The sequence below is a fragment of the Cherax quadricarinatus genome, chromosome 19, assembly GCF_038502225.1.
Source record: "Cherax quadricarinatus isolate ZL_2023a chromosome 19, ASM3850222v1, whole genome shotgun sequence".
NCBI lineage: Eukaryota > Metazoa > Arthropoda > Malacostraca > Decapoda > Parastacidae > Cherax > Cherax quadricarinatus.
This window is the reverse complement of record NC_091310.1, coordinates 41,169,731-41,188,895: the sequence shown is the minus strand read 5'-3', so window position 1 is coordinate 41,188,895 and position 19,165 is coordinate 41,169,731. Positions and strand designations below refer to the sequence as shown.

General features: G+C 38.3%; 1 protein-coding gene across 1 annotated transcript in view; it reads left to right on the top strand.

Annotated features, from left to right (window-relative positions):
- LOC128688336 (Z band alternatively spliced PDZ-motif protein 52) overlaps positions 1-19,165 on the top strand; it is a gene marked incomplete at its 5' end in the record, with an annotated part of 158,150 nt that overhangs the window by 14,050 nt on the left and 124,935 nt on the right. Inside the window, 3 exon segments of the mRNA XM_070086722.1 lie at positions 375-428; positions 8,193-8,311; positions 14,609-14,838. Coding sequence (XP_069942823.1) covers positions 375-428; positions 8,193-8,311; positions 14,609-14,838 — 403 coding nt within the window.

Below are 19,165 nucleotides of genomic sequence, written 5' to 3'. Positions count from 1 at the left end.
ATACAGTAATTGCCTCTTGCCAGTTTTCCTGGCCAAGTGTGTTATTTTTAGTTGGCAGCCTCTAATATTTATTTTTTTTTATGTATTCATGCTTAAGCATTATTGTTCTTACCCGAGACCTGGTAATTTGAAAATTGACTTTATAAAATATAATAATTTTATTACATAATTATCATGGCATTGTGTGAACAACCAGTGGGTTCTCAAGAAAATTGTAAACATACCTCCTCTTGTCGGCTTACCTTTTTTTGTGCACGCACGCACAGGCGCATGCGTGTGAGAAACCTCTTGCAGATTTAAAATCCATGTAGCCCATAATTTATGTATGTACAAACCTGGTGCAGATGATGTATGTAATTACGTACCTTTTACAGTATGTTGCTCCAGTAGGATCCTCACACAACACGGTCGCTCTTCCCTTCGCAGAGGTGAAGGTTTCCCCTCTGGTTGTCTTGTGTTGATGTTTGAGCTCTGCATGATGCCTAGTTTAGTGCATGATCTAACCTTTTAATGTACCTGAATCTGCTGCAAAAGTCAATATTTTTGGTTACTGTGCCTCTCTCTAATATATTTATCCTAGACAAAAATTTCTTAGTTGAGTGATGTATTTTAATAAGTTTTCTATAGTTTACCTGTAGTGCAGTGAGCAAGTGAGAGGATGCACTGTAGAAAATTTTTGACATGCATGTTTGGAGTGCTAGTGGCTAGAATATTTTGGTATATTGCATATTGTGTAATGTATTGTAGGACTGACAGCATCTCCAACAATTCTGAGTAGACTGAGAGTTCCTCTTTGTGTTGACTGTAAACTATTGTGCGAGTGTGTACACTTGGTCAGCAGTGTAGTTACACCATGTCATGAAAAATTGCATTTGAAGACCATAACAGTCACGAAGTTAGACCTACTTCTAGTACTTTTAAGTCAAAAATTAATTTTAATCGCATGGTTTAAACAATTAGGTACTTAATAAAACTTTTTTTATTAATATGGTTTTCTAAATTCTGTTAAAATCTGTGATTTAAGTATAAACTATAGATTCACTACAAATCTTATGATTACAAGCATTGATCCTGATACCAACCTCTTATCTAATGACTTAAATGAATCAAACAGTTACTGTAATTACTACACTGCAGAGCAATCAAAGGCACTTCTCAGTGCCAACAACAACATAACTATCTTTAACTACAATATCAGATCTTTAAGCAAGCATTACGATGACCTCATAGCATTACTAAATTCCTTACATGCCAATATGTCCATCATTACACTAACTGAAACCTGGCTAAAGCCTGATAGTACAGATGTCTATTCCATTCCTGGATACACAGCCATACACAACTGTAGGCCAGACCAACAAGGGGGTGGCACAGCCATATACTACTCAGACCAACTACAATGTATCACTAATACTTGCACAAGGGATGAACATGGGGAATATATAATAGCTAAATTCAAATCCAAGTACCTACAAAAACCTCTCACATTGATAAACATCTACAGAGTTCCACAGTCAAACATTAGCCAATTTAGTCAAAATCTAGGAAGTATGATAACTGATGCACGCATGAACAAAGATCACTTACTACTCTCAGGTGACTTCAATATAAATCTCCTGCAAGACCAGGACCCACACGTTACTGAATTCACAAACACAATGAATAACTGTATGTTACTACCAACAGTAACAAAACCTACAAGAGTAACAGAGACTAGTGTTTCCCTACTTGACCACATCTGGACCAACACCATATCCCCTTTAAAATCAGGCATAATTACAGATAATACCACAGACCACTACCCTACTTTCCTCATAACAACTCTTGGTAAACTACCCCCAAGACACTACTAAAGTCACCTTCAGACTTCACAATGAGGCAGCCATTAATAACTTCACAACAGCAATAGCAAACATCGATTGGCACACTGAGCTAGAAACCTATACAGATATTGACGAATGTATTAATAATTTTCTAAAAAAGACCCAATACCTCTATAACAAGCACTGCCCTAAAAAAACTAAACAGATGACAGCAAAGAGACTGAACAGTCCCTGGCTAACACCCAGCATTCTCAAATCCATAAATACAAAACACCAATATGAAAAACAGTACAGAATGGGTCACATAACCAGAGACCAGACAAAACGTTACTCGTCAATCCTAACCAGCCTGATAAGAAGGGCAAAAAAATTGTATTATGAGAACAGATTATCCAACTTACGAGGTGATATAAAAAAGACCTGGAAAACCCTATCAGAAATTCTGGGAACAAAAAAGATATCACGAAATAGCGAAATAAAATTAGCAAAATCAGATGAACCCCAACTCCCACCAACAGAAACAGCAAACAGACTCAATGATTTCTTCTCCACTATAGGACAAAACCTTGCCAATAAAATCCCAAGCTCAGATACCCCACCAAATGACTACCTCACCGGCAACTACCCGAACACTCTGTTCCTAGCTCCGACTAACCCATATGAAGTCTCCCTTATTATCAACGCACTAAAAAACAAGGCAGGAGATTTAAATACCTTACCACCCTTTATATACAAAAAAGTGTCACAAGTGCTATCACCAATCATTGCAACACTCTTTAACAAATCCATTGAATCCTCCACCTTCCCTACAGTACTCAAAATAGCAAGGGTCACCCCGATCCACAAAGGAGGAGACCAAACAGAGTTGAATAACTATAGGCCAATATCCAACTTACACCCTCTCTCAAAAATCTTTGAAAAATTAATTCATAAACGAATCTACTCCTACCTTATCTCCCAAAACATACTCAACCCCTGCCAATTTGGATTCAGGCCTAATAAAAATACTAATGATGCTATTATACACATGCTAGAACATATATACACTGCAATAGAGAAAAAAGAAGTCCCACTGGGGATCTTCATTGACTTACGTAAAGCTTTTGATACAGTTGACCATGACTTGCTCCACGTAAAATTGTCACACTATGGTATAAGAGGGCACTCCCTCAACTACCTCAAGTCATACCTCAGCAACAGAAGCCAATATGTGTACGCAAATGGGGCAAACTCTTCTGCGCAACCAATTACAGTTGGTGTCCCACAGGGAAGTGTCCTTGGCCCTCTTCTCTTTCTCCTATACATAAATGACCTTCCAAATGCTTCGCAATTACTCAAACCCACACTATTTGCAGATGACACTACATACGTATTCTCTCACCCGAGCCCAGTCACGCTAGCCAATACTGTAAATACCGAATTACAGAAAATATCTACCTGGATGAGGACTAACAAACTTACACTAAACATTGACAAAACCTACTTCATTCAGTTTGGTAACAGAGCTACAGATGTCCCTCTTAACATAATGATAAACGGATCACCTATCACAAAACTAACAGAGGGAAAATTCTTAGGAATCCACCTTGATAATAGACTCAAATTTCATACACATATACAACACATCTCTAAGAAAATTTCCAAGACTGTAGGCATACTATCGAAGATACGGTACTATGTTCCACAGTCAGCCCTCCTGGCCCTATATCACTCTCTTATTTACCCCTATCTCACCTATGGAATTTGTGCATGGGGCTCAACAACAATTAACCATCTCAGACCACTAATTACTCAACAAAAGGCTGCAGTTAGAATGATAACAAATTCTCACTACAGGCAGCACACTCCACCAATATTCAATACACTAAACCTACTCACCATACAAAACATCCATACTTATTACTGCACCTATTACATACATAGAACACTTAACTCTGATATTAACCCTCCCCTCAAACATCTCCTTGCCAACCTCAACAGAACACATGACCATAACACAAGGCACAGATCACTCTTTGATGTTCCTCGTGTCCATCTCACACTATGCAAAAACTCAATGCACATAAAAGGCCCTAAAATCTGGAATTCATTACCTGTAAATATAAAAGAAACACTACCTGATTATAAATTCAAGTCTCTTCTCAAAGATCACTTACTCACCCAAAACCAAATAAATACTGAATAACTGAACCTTATAAATTGTATATCTTAAATGTTTCTCACAATTATATCATATAAATGTTAAACCTAAAACCGAATCTAACTTTATTATTTTTTAAATACACTACCTAACAGAATCACTACCTAACTGAATGCAACAATATGACCTGTCTTTGTAATACTCACTTGTGCTTTATAGTAATCTGTTTACATTAATGTTTTATCACTGATTTCATCATTGCTTAGTTAATCTTAAGTTAATTTTAAGCCAGCCCGTAATGCTATGCATAGTATAAGTGGCTTTGGCATACTGCTCTTACCTGTATTTTTTTGTACCTCTGTATGTGTGCACAAATTGAAAATAAATAAAAAAAATAAATAAATAAATAAATAAACTAAATATTTTCTTGTAATGTACCACATTTTAATTTTAAGAAATAATCCTACCAAAAAAGTGGTTCTAGGCATTAACTGTAGAGTACAAATTATTTGATTTTATCTTGAACATCTATTATTGTTATGGTCGCTAAAACTTTAAATTTGGTGGTTGAACTTGATCTTCCTTTTGGACCTTTTTCACTTGTTCAAGGTGGACAAGTACTAAATACTTAACATAATACCATACATATCTGTCTTTAAGTAATTTTGAAATGATAATTTTCTTCCACAAACCGATTTAAACCTAAAAAAAAAAATCTGTACCTAAGCATATGTACAGTATGTTCTAACTCTTAGCTTTTACATAGCCTGAAAATCATGATTTGCTTTTACTGTGTATCAAAGGCTGAGGGCTGAATATAATTAGAGTCCTTGATGGTGTGTGTAGGATTTTTTGCCTCTGTTAGTCGTATTTCAACATTTCTCAATTACCCAAAAGTATTCCTAGACAATTGTATTTTCATGCAAATGGTTGTCATGCCATCCTATGGTACTGATAGTGTCTGATCACTGTTGCCATTACAGTATTTCAAATATAAATTGACCAATGCTTCATCTAAGTCAGTAATAGGTACCATTTTTTATTCTAATACTGATGATGGTCTTTACTCTAGCTTTAGATCTGTACCAAAGGCTTATGCCTACCTGCCCCTCAAGGAAGGTTCCTTGATGTTGGTGAGGGGCTCTTGATTTAGGGAATTGGATCTGTGCTCCAGTTCCCCGAATTAAGCCTGAATGCCTTCCACATCCCCCCCCCTCAGGTGCTGTATAATCCTCCGGGTTTAGCGCTTCCCCCTTGATATTATAATAATAATTATGGAGGAGGTGAACGTATTCAGATATTTGGGAGTGGACGTGTCAGCGGATGGGTCTATGAAAGATGAGGTGAATCATAGAATTGATGAGGGAAAAAGAGTGAGTGGTGCACTTAGGAGTCTGTGGAGACAAAGAACTTTGTCCTTGGAGGCAAAGAGGGGAATGTATGAGAGTATAGTTTTACCAACGCTCTTATATGGGTGTGAAGCGTGGGTGATGAATGTTGCAGCGAGGAGAAGGCTGGAGGCAGTGGAGATGTCATGTCTGAGGGCAATGTGTGGTGTGAATATAATGCAGAGAATTCGTAGTTTGGAAGTTAGGAGGAGGTGCGGGATTACCAAAACTGTTGTCCAGAGGGCTGAGGAAGGGTTGTTGAGGTGGTTCGGACATGTAGAGAGAATGGAGCGAAACAGAATGACTTCAAGAGTGTATCAGTCTGTAGTGGAAGGAAGGCGGGGTAGGGGTCGGCCTAGGAAGGGTTGGAGGGAGGGGGTAAAGGAGGTTTTGTGTGCGAGGGGCTTGGACTTCCAGCAGGCATGCGTGAGCGTGTTTGATAGGAGTGAATGGAGACAAATGGTTTTTAATACTTGACGTGCTGTTGGAGTGTGAGCAAAGTAACATTTATGAAGGGATTCAGGGAAACCGGCAGGCCGGACTTGAGTTCTGGAGATGGGAAGTACAGTGCCTGCACTCTGAAGGAGGGGTGTTAATGTTGCAGTTTAAAAACTGTAGTGTAAAGCACCCTTCTGGCAAGACAGTGATGGAGTGAATGATGGTGAAAGTTTTTCTTTTTGGGGCCACCCTGCCTTGGTGGGAATCGGCCGGTGTGATAATAAAATAATAATAAATAAAAATTATGCCTACCTGATGATAGGCTGCATTGTATTTGGATTATTGAATAACATGTCTTGTATAACTCTAGGACAGTTTCATCACCCCCACATTTGCCTGCCTGACAGTCATCTTCACCCTGACATTGTCCTGTGTCTAGGCTTCCCCCCCCCCCCCCCCCACACACACACACATCCATCCATCTGCCAGCACTTTATAATTGGCCATGCTTGCACCCTTCTGGCAAGACAGTGATGGAGTGAATGATGGTGAAAGTTTTTCTTTCTCGGGCCACCCTGCCTTGGTGGAAATCGGCTAGTGTGATAAAAAAAAAAAAATGCTTGCCCAGCACTACTATTGCCCAAACACCAGCCTGGTACTGTCTTGGTACTCTTTCACCTGTCCAGTGTTACCCTGTTGCACTTGCCTGGCACTATCCTGTCATCTCCACTCCTGTCCAGTACTGTTCCAGTGCCCCAACACCTGCCCATTACTGTTCCATCACCTCCACACCTGCCCATCACTGTTCTATCGCCTCTGAACCTGCCCATCGCTGTTCCATTGCCCCTGCACCTGTCCATCACCCCTGCATCTGCCCATCACTGTTCCATCACTCCTACACCTCATCACTGTTCCATCACTCCTGCACCTGCCCATCACTGTTCCATCACCCCTGCACCTGCCCATCATTGTTCATCACTCCTGCACCTTCCCATTGCTGTTCCATTGTCCCTGCACCTGTCCATCACTGTTCCATCACCCCTGCATCTGTCCATCACTGTTCCATCACTACCTGGTATATATATAATTGTTACTGGGGGGGGAGTGACAGGACTGAAGGGTTTTGCATTTTTTTTTTTTATAACACTGGCCTTCTCCCATCGAGGCAGGGTGACCCGAAAAAGAAACACTTTCACCATCATTTACACTGTCACTGTCTTGCCAGAGGCACATAGATACGACAGTTTAGCAACCCATTCTTCTGTATAGATTACTAAAAATCAGAAGGGTCTTGTAAATATAGCAAGTAAAAAAAAAAATACACAGGGTTTATAAGAACATAGGTTTTTGGTCATCTTTGTTCAACAGGAATCATCACTGAGGTGGTTCAGCTGAGGATAGGCTTAACACTCATGAAATATCACTTGCTAGTGGGGAAATCTGCTCTTCTTTGTGCAGTTTGTGGAGTGGTGCTGATTGGCATACTTATATAATGCTCTCCTGTCTTTGGTCATTTTAAAAAGGGGCATGGCTTTTTTAATGCCTAGGTGTCTGTAGAAAATTGTTATTTTCTTAGGTGAACCTCTGTAGTGTCAGTACATGTTACAGATTTTATAACTGAATGTGAATGAATTTGCTTGAATGTTCCTGTATAGACGTGTTTAACTTGGTTTCTTTCACTGTTGTATTTGTGAGGTGAGGGTGTAATGTGTATGAGGGTGTGATAGCTCTTCTCTCCACAACACTGATTTATTCTCCCTGGTTTCAGTGCTCTCTAAATTCTATCCAGATACTCCCACCCACACCTTCCTAGCACTGCCCCATCACCCCTACCCATATCTACCCAATACTGTCCTATTGCCTTCACCCATGTCTGCCCTGTGCTATCTTCTTTTCCCTAGATCTAGAATGGAAATATAAACACACATGCAGTATAATGTGATCCTTTATTGACAACGTTTCACCCACACAGTGGGCTTTATCAAGTCACAAACATATCTGTTTGTGACTTGATAAAGCCCAGTGTGTGGGTGAAACGTTGTCAGTAAAGGATTACGTTGTACTGCATATTTGTTTATATTTCCATTGTGTTGATATTTTATACCATTTATTCCCCTAGATCTGCCAGGCACTGAAAAGACAACTATCGCTATGCCTTCCCAGCACTTCTGTACCCACCCACACCTGCCCAGCAAAATTGTCAACAACCACCCCTTTCTGCACATTTGTGGTGCTGTCTCCCAGCCCTCACCCACATCTGCCTGGCACTGTCTCCTAGCCCTCACCCATATCTGACTGGCACTGTCCCTATTTATCAACGTCTGCCTGGCACTATCTCCATTTATCACCAACATCTTGGGTGACCTATCATGCTGGCTAGCACTAATATTACCTCTCTGGCAGGTGAACGGGCAGCAGATCGTGAACACCCAGTACAACACGCCCCTGAAGTTGTACAGTGACGACAACATTGCAGAGACGCTCTATGCCCAGGCCGAGGTGCTTGGGAAGGGATGTCTTGGGTAAGTCTTCATCAACTACATGTAGAGGGTTGCACATTATGGGGTGGTTCTGTTGCAGGTGATCTTGATTTCAGTGTTTTTTTTTTTTTCTTCTTCGAAGTTTTGTACGTCATAACTGTTGCCAAATTTCTGTACTTTACTCAATAAGAAAGTAGCAATATACAATATTTGAAGTTTTCTTCTAGTGTAGTATACAGCTGACCATCGGTTAACACTGTAGTTGTGTTTTGAAAACTGCTTGTAATAAAAAAATCTTTTAAAAGGAACTGAAGAACATGTGAGGAAACTATGGTTTTGTTCCTTAGACTCCCAAAACAGAGCCAATTTTTTTTAGGCCTCAAAGTTGTAAAACCCAATGATTAAATGTATTTGTAGGTCTCTGTAGTGATGAGTTATTGTTAATACAATACTTATAGCTCTAAAAGTTACATAAATATTTCTTACTGCAAATACTGGTTGCTAGTGTGTAATGATTTTTAAAAGAAGTGGAGAGGTATGGCGTACCTCTACTAGGCTGATGTGAAAGGTCATGGATTGTTGGCTGAGGTTCTTGCACTTATGTCGATGATTGTACTGAGTACCGAGGAATTTTGTAATGTACCTGAAGTCTGTTTTACCCTGTAGTACCCTATATATACAGCTAATTGTAAAGTGCTGTCAGCTGCTCCAGGTCCTGTTTCAGAGCAGTGCTTCTAGATTTGTCAGGGGCATCTTTTAGTGAAAAGGCTGCAGCTTTAACAATACTACTGAACTGTTCACATAAGTACAAATTGCAATATTAACTTTTTCTTTCAGTTCTTCTTCCCCGTCTTTATCTGTCTCCCATGTATCTGGGCATTGAGCTCTGTCAGCACTTCCTCTGGATTTTTCTTAAGCTTCTAACAGTTTATTCACATCCTCCTGCATGTCTTGCCCTTACCTGGCAGTCTTGCCAGCTGAATAATTTCCTGGTCTTAGCCCCCAACTCAGGAAAAGCCCTGTAGAAGTACTCATCGCACTGGGTCACAACTTTCCTCAGCCAGCTTTAACCCCTCGTTGTCAAGACTCCCAAAATTAAAACTGCTCTGTGTCCACATTTAATAAAAAGATTGTTCTGAAATGGAAGGGCATCTTTTTCTGAAGGTAATATCAAAAGCATAAAATTTGATGGAACACTTAAGGAATTATGCAGGTGCAAAGTTAGCAATCTGGGTGCAATTTATGTATCGGTTATTTCGCCCACTATTATTTTAAGGCAATGCCATTTCTCAGTTTGACTAGTTTGCCTTCTGTTCTATCAACTGAGCATGAGAAACTGCCCATTTAACAATTAAAAGTACCCTATAAAATATCCAAGTTGGTAATTTGGCCAATTTTACACAATTCAAAATTGCCAATTTAAAAGCAGTCTTAAACAATGTAGACATTCCAGACACTAAACATTTTCTCTGTTCATTAATAATGTCCCCAGGCCTCTCCTATATTACACTTGCATTCCATATTGAATTCATCACAAAAAAATTGAATATTTACCCAATTTTTTGGATAAAATATAACGAGAAATATTTGGTCATGGGTTATGGCATCCAGCAATTGAATCAGACTTAGTAAAAACCCATAAAACAGGCTGGGGGTTGTAGGGGGTGCCATATCTGTCTTCTAGAAAAATGGCAAAAGTCTAATGTTTCCATTAATTTGAGCCTAATTTCAAGCTACTTCATCCTGGTACCAATCAAAGTCTGTTTCAGTATTATATACAGCCTCTCCTCACTTAGCGACGTACTTGTTTACCGATGACTCGGACGTACGATGGGCTCTCTGACCAGTATGCATACCTATATAGTGTATATTAGAGCTGATTTCCTCTATTCTTTTTATTACAATATACAGTACACTACTGTGTAAACATTTAAAAATATACCAGAAATATTATAAATGGTGCAAAGGTGACATTAAAACAATATTAATGATGGTTGACATAAACCCACTGCCATTATAGTAAGCTCCTCACTTAGTGACGAATTCATTTACCGACGTGATCTTAGGAACAAAACTCCGTCATTAAGTGAGGAGAGGCTGTATTCCATTCTATCAAATGAAACCAAGAAACCACCAATAAAACCATAAAAACCATCCTAGAAAACACCTCAAAGTTGTTATTTTAAACCAAATAAAAGCTCAGATTTTTTTAATACTGTGCGCACACACTACACAGACCCATTCATATCTAGGTCAAAATTTTCTGCTCGCAGCTTATGAGGGAACTGAGCTCAAAACATAGCTCTGTGTAAGGGACCCTGACTATATCAGAAGGGACCCTGGCTATATCAGAAGGGACCCTGGCATCAGGGTCCCTTCTGATATAGCTAAAAATATCTACATTATCAAATTTACACCAAAAGTCTGGCACTATAAGCTCAATCAGCGTCTAATGCTACAAAAAGTTTCTGCATCACTTTTAGTGTGTAGTTACACTTAAATGTCCTAATAATTCCTCAATCCAATGGTTATATTAAAGCTGCTGTATGTGGTGGTAAAAACACAACTTTTACATGTGGATGCACTTACACCAAAACTTCTGGATGAGTATGGGAATTATCAAGAGTGAAGTGAACCTTGAATACAAGGTTCTCACTGTGCAGGTAAAGCATGACTTTTGGGAATAAAGTGATGCTTAAACCAGTCAAATGATTCCTGTCATCCATGCTGTGACTTGTTTTTACCTCCAAATATAATTAATAAGGTGGTTATATCTGTACTTTTCAAAGCACAGGGAGTCTTGGAGTGGTATATAGCCATTGGCTTATTCTTAAAATCATGATGCATTACCACAAAGTAACAAGATGAAGTGATCCTTTGTACCACTCTTACCCTTTTCACTGTCCGTCATGTACAACTACGTCATTGAGGCCAGGGTCCCTGATGTAGTCCTATGTCTTGAACTCACATATGTTGTGAGTGGTAAATTTTGGCCTAGATGTGAGAGAATGGGTCTGTGTGATGAGTGTGCAGAGTATAATGGGAAACTCAATATAATGGTATAATCAAAACTGACCATGTGTATGGTTTACAATAGCAACTTTGAGGGGTTTTCTTGGATGACTTTTGTGGTTTTATTGGCTGTTTCTTTGTATCATTTGATAGAATAGAAGACATACTACTGAAACAGAGATAATTTTGATTGGTTTCAGGATGAGAAGTAGTCTGAATTTGAGCTCAAAATAGCAGAAATGTTAGATTTTTTCCAGTATTCCAGAGGATAGGCAAGGTTCCCTCGCCTACAGTCCCTGTCTATTTTATGGGTTTATAAGTCTGATTAAAGCATTCAGACACTGTAAAACATGACCAATCTTTCCTGGTTTTATTTTATTTATGAGAAAGAGTAAATTTTCTGTTTTTATGTGAATAAAAATTCAAATTGAAAGGCAGGTGTAATATAGAAGAGGCCTGGGGATGTGACTGATGAACAGAGGAAATGTTTTAGTGTCGGGAATGTCTACAGTGTTCATCCTCTTTTTTTTTAATGGATATTTTTAATTTTGTGTAAAATTGGCTAAATTATCAACTTCTGTATACTTTATAGGGTAGTTGAACAGGCAGCTTCTTGTGCTCAGTCGACAGAAGAGAAGGCATATTAGCCAAATAGCTAAGAATTTGGTCAAATGAAGTAATGGAATATGCTTAAAATAGGACTCTGGGCAAAATTGCTTCGTAAATTGTACCGAGACCACTAACTTTGTGCTTGCAAAATTCTGTAAGTTTTCCATCAAGTTTCGTACTTTTGGTGTCATTACCTTTATAAAGATTCTCTACCATTTCAGAAGTTTTTTTTAAAGTGGACACTTGAGAGCAATATTAGTTTAAGGGGTCTGGACAGTGAAAGCGTTAAACTCATCCAAAATTTTAATTTTCAACACAAAGACTTTCACGTTTGTGCTTCTTTGCTTTTCCAGGATCACTCTTTCCTTTTGGGTTTCATGGTTATGAGCTAGAGACAACCTAAAGTCATACCTTAGTAACAGAAGCCAGTATGTGTACACAAATGAAGCTAACTCTTCCACACAACCAATTACAGTTGGGATCCCACAAGGAAGTATCCTTGGCCCTCTCCTCTTTCTCATTTACATCAATGACCTACTGAGTACATCTCAACTACTCAAAACCATATTATTTGCAGATGACACAACATATGTCTTCTCTCACCCAAACCCAGTCATACTGGCCAACACTGTTAATGTTGAATTGCAGAAAATATCTACTTGGATGATGACTAACAAGCTTACACTCAATACTGACAAAACGTATTTCATTCAGTTTGGTAACAGAGCCACAAATGTTCCACTTAACATAGCACTAAACGGATCACCCATCACAAGACTCAGAGGGAAAATTCTTAGGAATCCACCTTGACAGTAGCCTTAAATTCCAGACCCATATACAACCAGTATCCAAGAAAATCTCTTAAGACAGTAGACATACTATCAAAGATACGGTACTGTGTTCCACAATCAGCTCTCCTTCCACTGTATTACTCACTCGTATACCCTTATCTTGCCTATGGAATTTGTGCATGGGGATCAACAACAACAAATCACTTAAGACCACTAATAACCCAGCAAAAGGCTGCAGTCAGAATGATGACAAATTCACACTTCAGACAGCATACTCTACCAATATTCAAAGGTCTAAAACTACTCACCGTAAAGAACATCCATACTTATTCTTGCGCCTACTACATACATAGAACACTACACTCGAACATAAACCCTTCACTCAAACTTCTCGCCAACCTAAATAGGACGCACGACCATAACATAGGACACATCACTTTTTGATGTACCCCACGTCCACATCACACTATATAAGAACTCTATGCACATTAAGGGCCACAAAATTTGGAACTCGTTACCAGTAAATACTAAAGTAACCCAGTCTGAACATCAATTTAAGACTCTTCTCAAAAACCATCTACTCGCCCTAAACTAAATATACACTACTCAATAGTACTTAAATTTACAAAAAAAACTCCCAATTTCCTAAATCTTAACATTTTAAAATTTAAATACCCAAAGTTCATACATAATACTACACTGAAGAACAAATACCTGCACAAAACTATACTGCCTTATGCCTTCTCATACTGTAAACTACTTTCACCAATGCTCAATATTATATTCCAATATTATAACTTAAATATTTACTATTGATATACACAGCCTACAAAATACTCTCCAGATTGTCCTAATGTAATAACCCCAGATTATAACTTGATTGTAACTTGACTGTAACTTACTATAATCAATTTCTCTAGTATTAAGTAGTCTGTAAGCCATTAATTTAGTCTGCCCATAATGCCATAGCATAATAGTGGCTCTTTGCACTGCAACTCATTATTGTAATTTCAGAATCTCAATGTAAACTTGCAAAGAAATAAAATTGTATTGTACAGAAGGGATGATGAAAAGATAATAAGATTGATTCACTAACACAGGCCGAGTAATATGGTATTGGACGTATATGAACAGAGCGCCTGAAGTGAGAGGTTGTGTGCATATGTAGGCCTTCCTTGTAATACAGTGGTGTTGCTTGTAGACTCGCTGAGAGACTGAGGGGAAAGAACTCGGCACATGCCAAATTTTCCTCTACTCATACTCCGTGTAAACTGGTTAATACGGTGTGTTTACTGAAAATATGCCCTAATCTTGCAACCACGTAACGCAAAAGTGTTAACTTATTGCATGTTAACCGACGGTCTACTGTACTATTAAATTTACGTATTACTGAAAGATTGTGTATTTTGTGATTTAAAGGCATGTTGTGAAAATATTGTAAGATTTATCAAATTACTATACATTTGGTAAGACAAGTTTTTCAGAATATAAGGAATGTTGTATCTTACCTCTTCATGAATAACTTCAGAATACAATACATACGTACAATAATAGCATAATTGAATTAGGTCAAACAGTTATTGTGGAACTATTGTAATGTATCACTAAGGAAGAATGACATTATGCTCCTTACAATTGTCTTGTATTGAGAATAGTTACCCGTAGACACATTCCACTGAAAAATTAGCTTCAGTAACAAATAAAATCTTTGAGGAATTACCTGCAACAATATATCTAAACACAAATGAAGTTCGGTTAATAATTATATAGTGGAATATAGTACAACTTTGGTATATATTTTTTATTTCAATAGAAAAATATAGTACTTTGTATTTAAATGATCGTTAAATAATTAAGTAACTTTGTACTGATCATTGTGTGTGTGTTTGTATGTGTATTGTGATGCGCTGGTTGGACACTGGTGCAGCATCAACTTCAAGAAGTTTGCACGGGAGACTGTAATCCAAACAGAGTCCCCCACGTACAAACTTATTCATGGAGATGGGGAAGATACTCCGAAGAAATCTCGTCCCCCACCCGTCTCTCCTTTCGACAAGGAGGCCCCGCCCCCTGCCCCGCTCTTCCCCCGACCGAAGCCTGCATCAAAGCCAGCACCAGCAGCACCAGCACAGTCTCCTCAACAGGGAGGACAGTCAGGTGACCTGCCACCCCCATTGCTCCTACACACCTTTGCCCAGTCACCAGTCACTGTCGTGTTTATTTTTCCCCTGGCGGTGGCTCGATTCCATCTTTTGTGCCGCATCGTGGTGCTGGTGTGCCTAGTGGAGTGCCCTGCATGTTTCTACACTCCCCACAAGCCTTTAAACATACAAACGGTGCCAACAACAGCAAGAAGGGTTTTGCGATGCTTCTTGGTTAAGGAATTACCTGCAATTATGGGTGTGATGTGTGACTGTGTGTGTGTCTACTATAATTTTTACCGCATGAATCTCCTGATTTCTCCCTTCCCTCTTTCTCCCTTCTGCCTGCTCCATCACCACTACCACCACCTCACTTCAATCTCTACTATTGATGCTGACCTATAAGTGTCAACTTTAAGAAGAACGAACGAGCTTATGATGGCAAGACTTCAGATGTTCTGCGGATGGTGCAGGAAATGGACAAAAGCCCTGCTCAGGAAAATGAAGGTGAGGTATCCAGCCTCTTATCCCCTGACAAGAATGTTGTCCAGGGATATTCCTTCAAACTTCTCCAGCAGGCACTGCAGACCGACGAAGACTTCGGTAAGTCATGCCAGGACACGGACACAACTATGACACAGTATACTTAGGATGTGTGATCACATTAATGAAAGTGCTAAAAGAATTATATAGCCTGGTAATCAGATCTGAGGATAATGAATACTGTTGGAATGTGTTAACAGTTAGGGAATGTCAATGCAGTAATTTGGATATCTACAATAACTTATGGGCAGTATTAGCAGTTAAAATGATGCTTGATCAAAATTTTTAAAGCCTAGCCCTGTAAACTGATTTTTAAAAATTAATGTATGTACAGTGATTTAACAGAAAGTAATATGGTATTCACTCTTTAAAGAATGCCTAGAGCCATGTTGTATTTTTTATGATGTGTAATACTTTCCTTAAATTGATTTGCATGTGTAACCAGCTTCATTATTATTATTATTATTTCTGAACCTCTACATGGTATTTAATTCTTATTTCTTTTCACTTGCATTTTTACAAATTAGCAACAAAACTAATATCTTAGGTTATACTGTACCTTTTTCTATCTTGGTTACTGCTTTATATTTGCAACTTAATTATATAATTTCAACTGTCCACACATTTTACATTATGATTTCCATTATGGGTTGCTTGGTTTCGTGTCCTGTGCAAAAATGAGGGAAAAAAAGTTCTACATTCCAGTTTCAAATAACTTTTTCAGTAGTTCAATACATTATCAAATTTCCTTATTTTTAGCATTTTATGTTTCTACTTAAAATAGTTGTATACTGGATTGGCAGTGGAACAGTTTTTTCCTACAGATTTCAGTAAGGAAAATTGTGTTGTGAAATTTAGAGTGGAGGGGAGTATGATGGGCTGCCCAGTCGGTGGGGGGGGGGGGTTATTTAACACTCAAAACACTTCCCAAGTGTTGCTAACTTATTGATACAAGTACCTTTCACTTCATTGTTTTATCTAGTCACCTAGTAAGCAGAATTCTAGATAACATCATTTGACATTTTTATGAACCAGATCTTCAATACAAATCTTGGTTAGTAACATTTTTTCCCTGTGTATGGTGGCAAAAAAATACAAATGGCCAGGCTGATGCATTGTACTTAACAAGTAAATGCTAACTCCAATCCTTTGGATAATGGAGCTAATTACCAAAGTTTTAATGGCTGTAACAGTACATATCTATTGCATTAACTTCAATGCATTTTATATTCAGTTTAACCCTTTCAGGGTCCGTGCTGTAGATCTACGGCTTTACATTGAGGGTCCAAACCGTAGATCTACGCCATGAGCTCAGCTCACTCTGATAAGCTGCGAGCAGTAAATTTGGGCCTAGATATGAGAGAATACATCTATGTGGTATGTGTGCACCACATAAAACAAATCCTGCAGCACTTAAGCGCATAACGAGAGAAAAAACTGAGACCGTAATTTTCGATTAAAACAGCAACTTTGCAGTGTTTTTTTTGTATGTTTTTTATAGTTGTATTTGCAGTTTCTTGGTCTCATTTGATAGAATGGAAGATGTATTACAGAAATAGAGATGATTTTGATTGGTTTTAGTACTGAAAATGTCTTGGAACTGAGCTCAAATTAGCGGAAATGTTAAATTTTTGCCGAAGTTCAAGAGTAAACAAATGACCTCACACGTCTAATACACGCCAGCTGGTGGGTCTAATATACATTCACAAATGTGCTGATATTATTTATACAATTATTACAATATTGTATGACAGTAAATCTTCTATTTTTTGGTTTGAATAAAAATTCATTATATGAATTAAAAATCAAAATGAAATTCATTTGTAAAGCCTGAAAATGTAACTAATGAACAGAGGAAATGTTAGTTTAGTGCCAGGAATGTCTGCATTGTTTATTCTGGACCCTATTTTGAAATTGGAATATTTTGAACTTTGCACTAAATTGGCCAAATTACCAGTTTCCAATCACTTTATTTTGTAGTTGAAACAGTGGAGTTGGCAATTTCTTGTGCTTAATCGATAGAACAGAAGTAATACTAGTGAAATAGCTAAGAATTTGGTTGACTGGAATAAGGTAATTGGCCTAAAATGGGAGTCAGTCAGCAAAATCACCGATGCGTAAGTGTCGCTGACACACCAAAATTCACAGGAGCATAATTTCGGCAATTTTCCATCAAATTATGTACTTTTTGTTTTATTACCTTCAGAAAAAGATTCTTTTCCATTTCATAATAAAAAATAACAAAATTATTTTTTGAAAATTCTTGGACACTGGTGTGCACTTTGAAACTTGGCCTCTGGGCCCTGAAAGGGTTAAAGTACATGTTCAAATAATTCTTGTTTTTTTTTTAAATTTCAACATAAAAAATAAATGATTGTAACCTTGAAACACCCTTTAGACGAGTAGTGTTTCAGGGAAGACAGAGTAGAAAATTTAAATTGCTTTTTATAATTGATGTTATCTACTGCACTAATAAGTCAGGTTTTTACATACAAACTTTCCAACAACATTAAACTAATTCCATAATTATTTATTAAATATTTACTATTGGTTAGGATAGCTGGTCAAAAATTTTTATCCAGGCATATAGTTGAAAAACTATATGGGCTTCAAGAACCCACATGCTCCCACTCCCAAGCAATGTTTTGCTTTATTCAAAAACCACTTTTCTTGACTGTCTTTATTAAAAATTAAATGTTTTCACAATACAATGGTAAAGCTATTTACTGTTTGATGGAGGCCTTGATATTGCAGATTTTAGCCATTTGTATCCTGGATAATACTCTGCATTTCTCACTCTGAAAATGTTGATCACTCTCGATAAAGAGCAGGGATGGTGTAGAGATGGTTGTAGTTATTCAGTACAGTAGACCCTCGGTTCGCGATACCATCGGTATCTGATAAATCCAGTATGCGATACATTCTAAAGCAAAAATTTTGCCTCGGTTCCTGTTAAAAAACCCGGTATACGTGATTCGTCCGAGACGTGTCCACGTGTGGCCTGAACTGCCCCGTGTGTGCCAGTGTTTACAAGCCAGCCAGTGTGCTCGCATCTAAGGATACATTTGGTACATTCCATATTATTAGTGTTTTTGGTGCTTGTTTCTGCAAAATAAGTCACCATGGACCCCAAGAAAGCTTCTAGTGCCAACCCTTCTAGAAAAAGGGTGCTAATGACTATTGAAATGAAGAAAGAGATAATTGCAAAGTACGAAAGTGGAGTGCGTGTGTCGGAGCTGGCCAGGTTGTATAACAAACCCCAATCAACCATCTCTACTATAGTGACCAGGAAAGTGACAATCAAGGAAGCTGTTGTTGCAAAAGGTGCAACTGTGATTACGAAACAGCGACCGCAAGTGTTAGAAGATGTTGAGAGACTGTTATTGGTGTGGATAAATGAAAAACAGATAGCAGGAGATAACATCTCTCAAGCAATCATTTGTGAAAAGGCTAGGAAGTTGCATAAGGATATAATTGAAAAAATGCCTGCAACTAGTGGTGATGCGAGTGAATTTAAGGCCAGCAAAGGTTGGTTTGAAAGATTTAAGAATCGTAGTGGCATACATAGTGTGATTAGGCATGGTGAGGCTGCCAGTTCGGACCAAAAAGCAGCTGAAAAATATGTGAAGGAATTCAAGGATTACATAGACAGGGAAGAATTGAAACCTGAACACGTGTGTAATTGTGACGAAACAGGCCTGTTTTGGAAGAAATTGCCAAGCAGGACCTACATTACTCAGGAGGAACAGGCACTCCCAGGACATAAGCCTATGAAAGACAGGATTACTCTTCTGATGTGT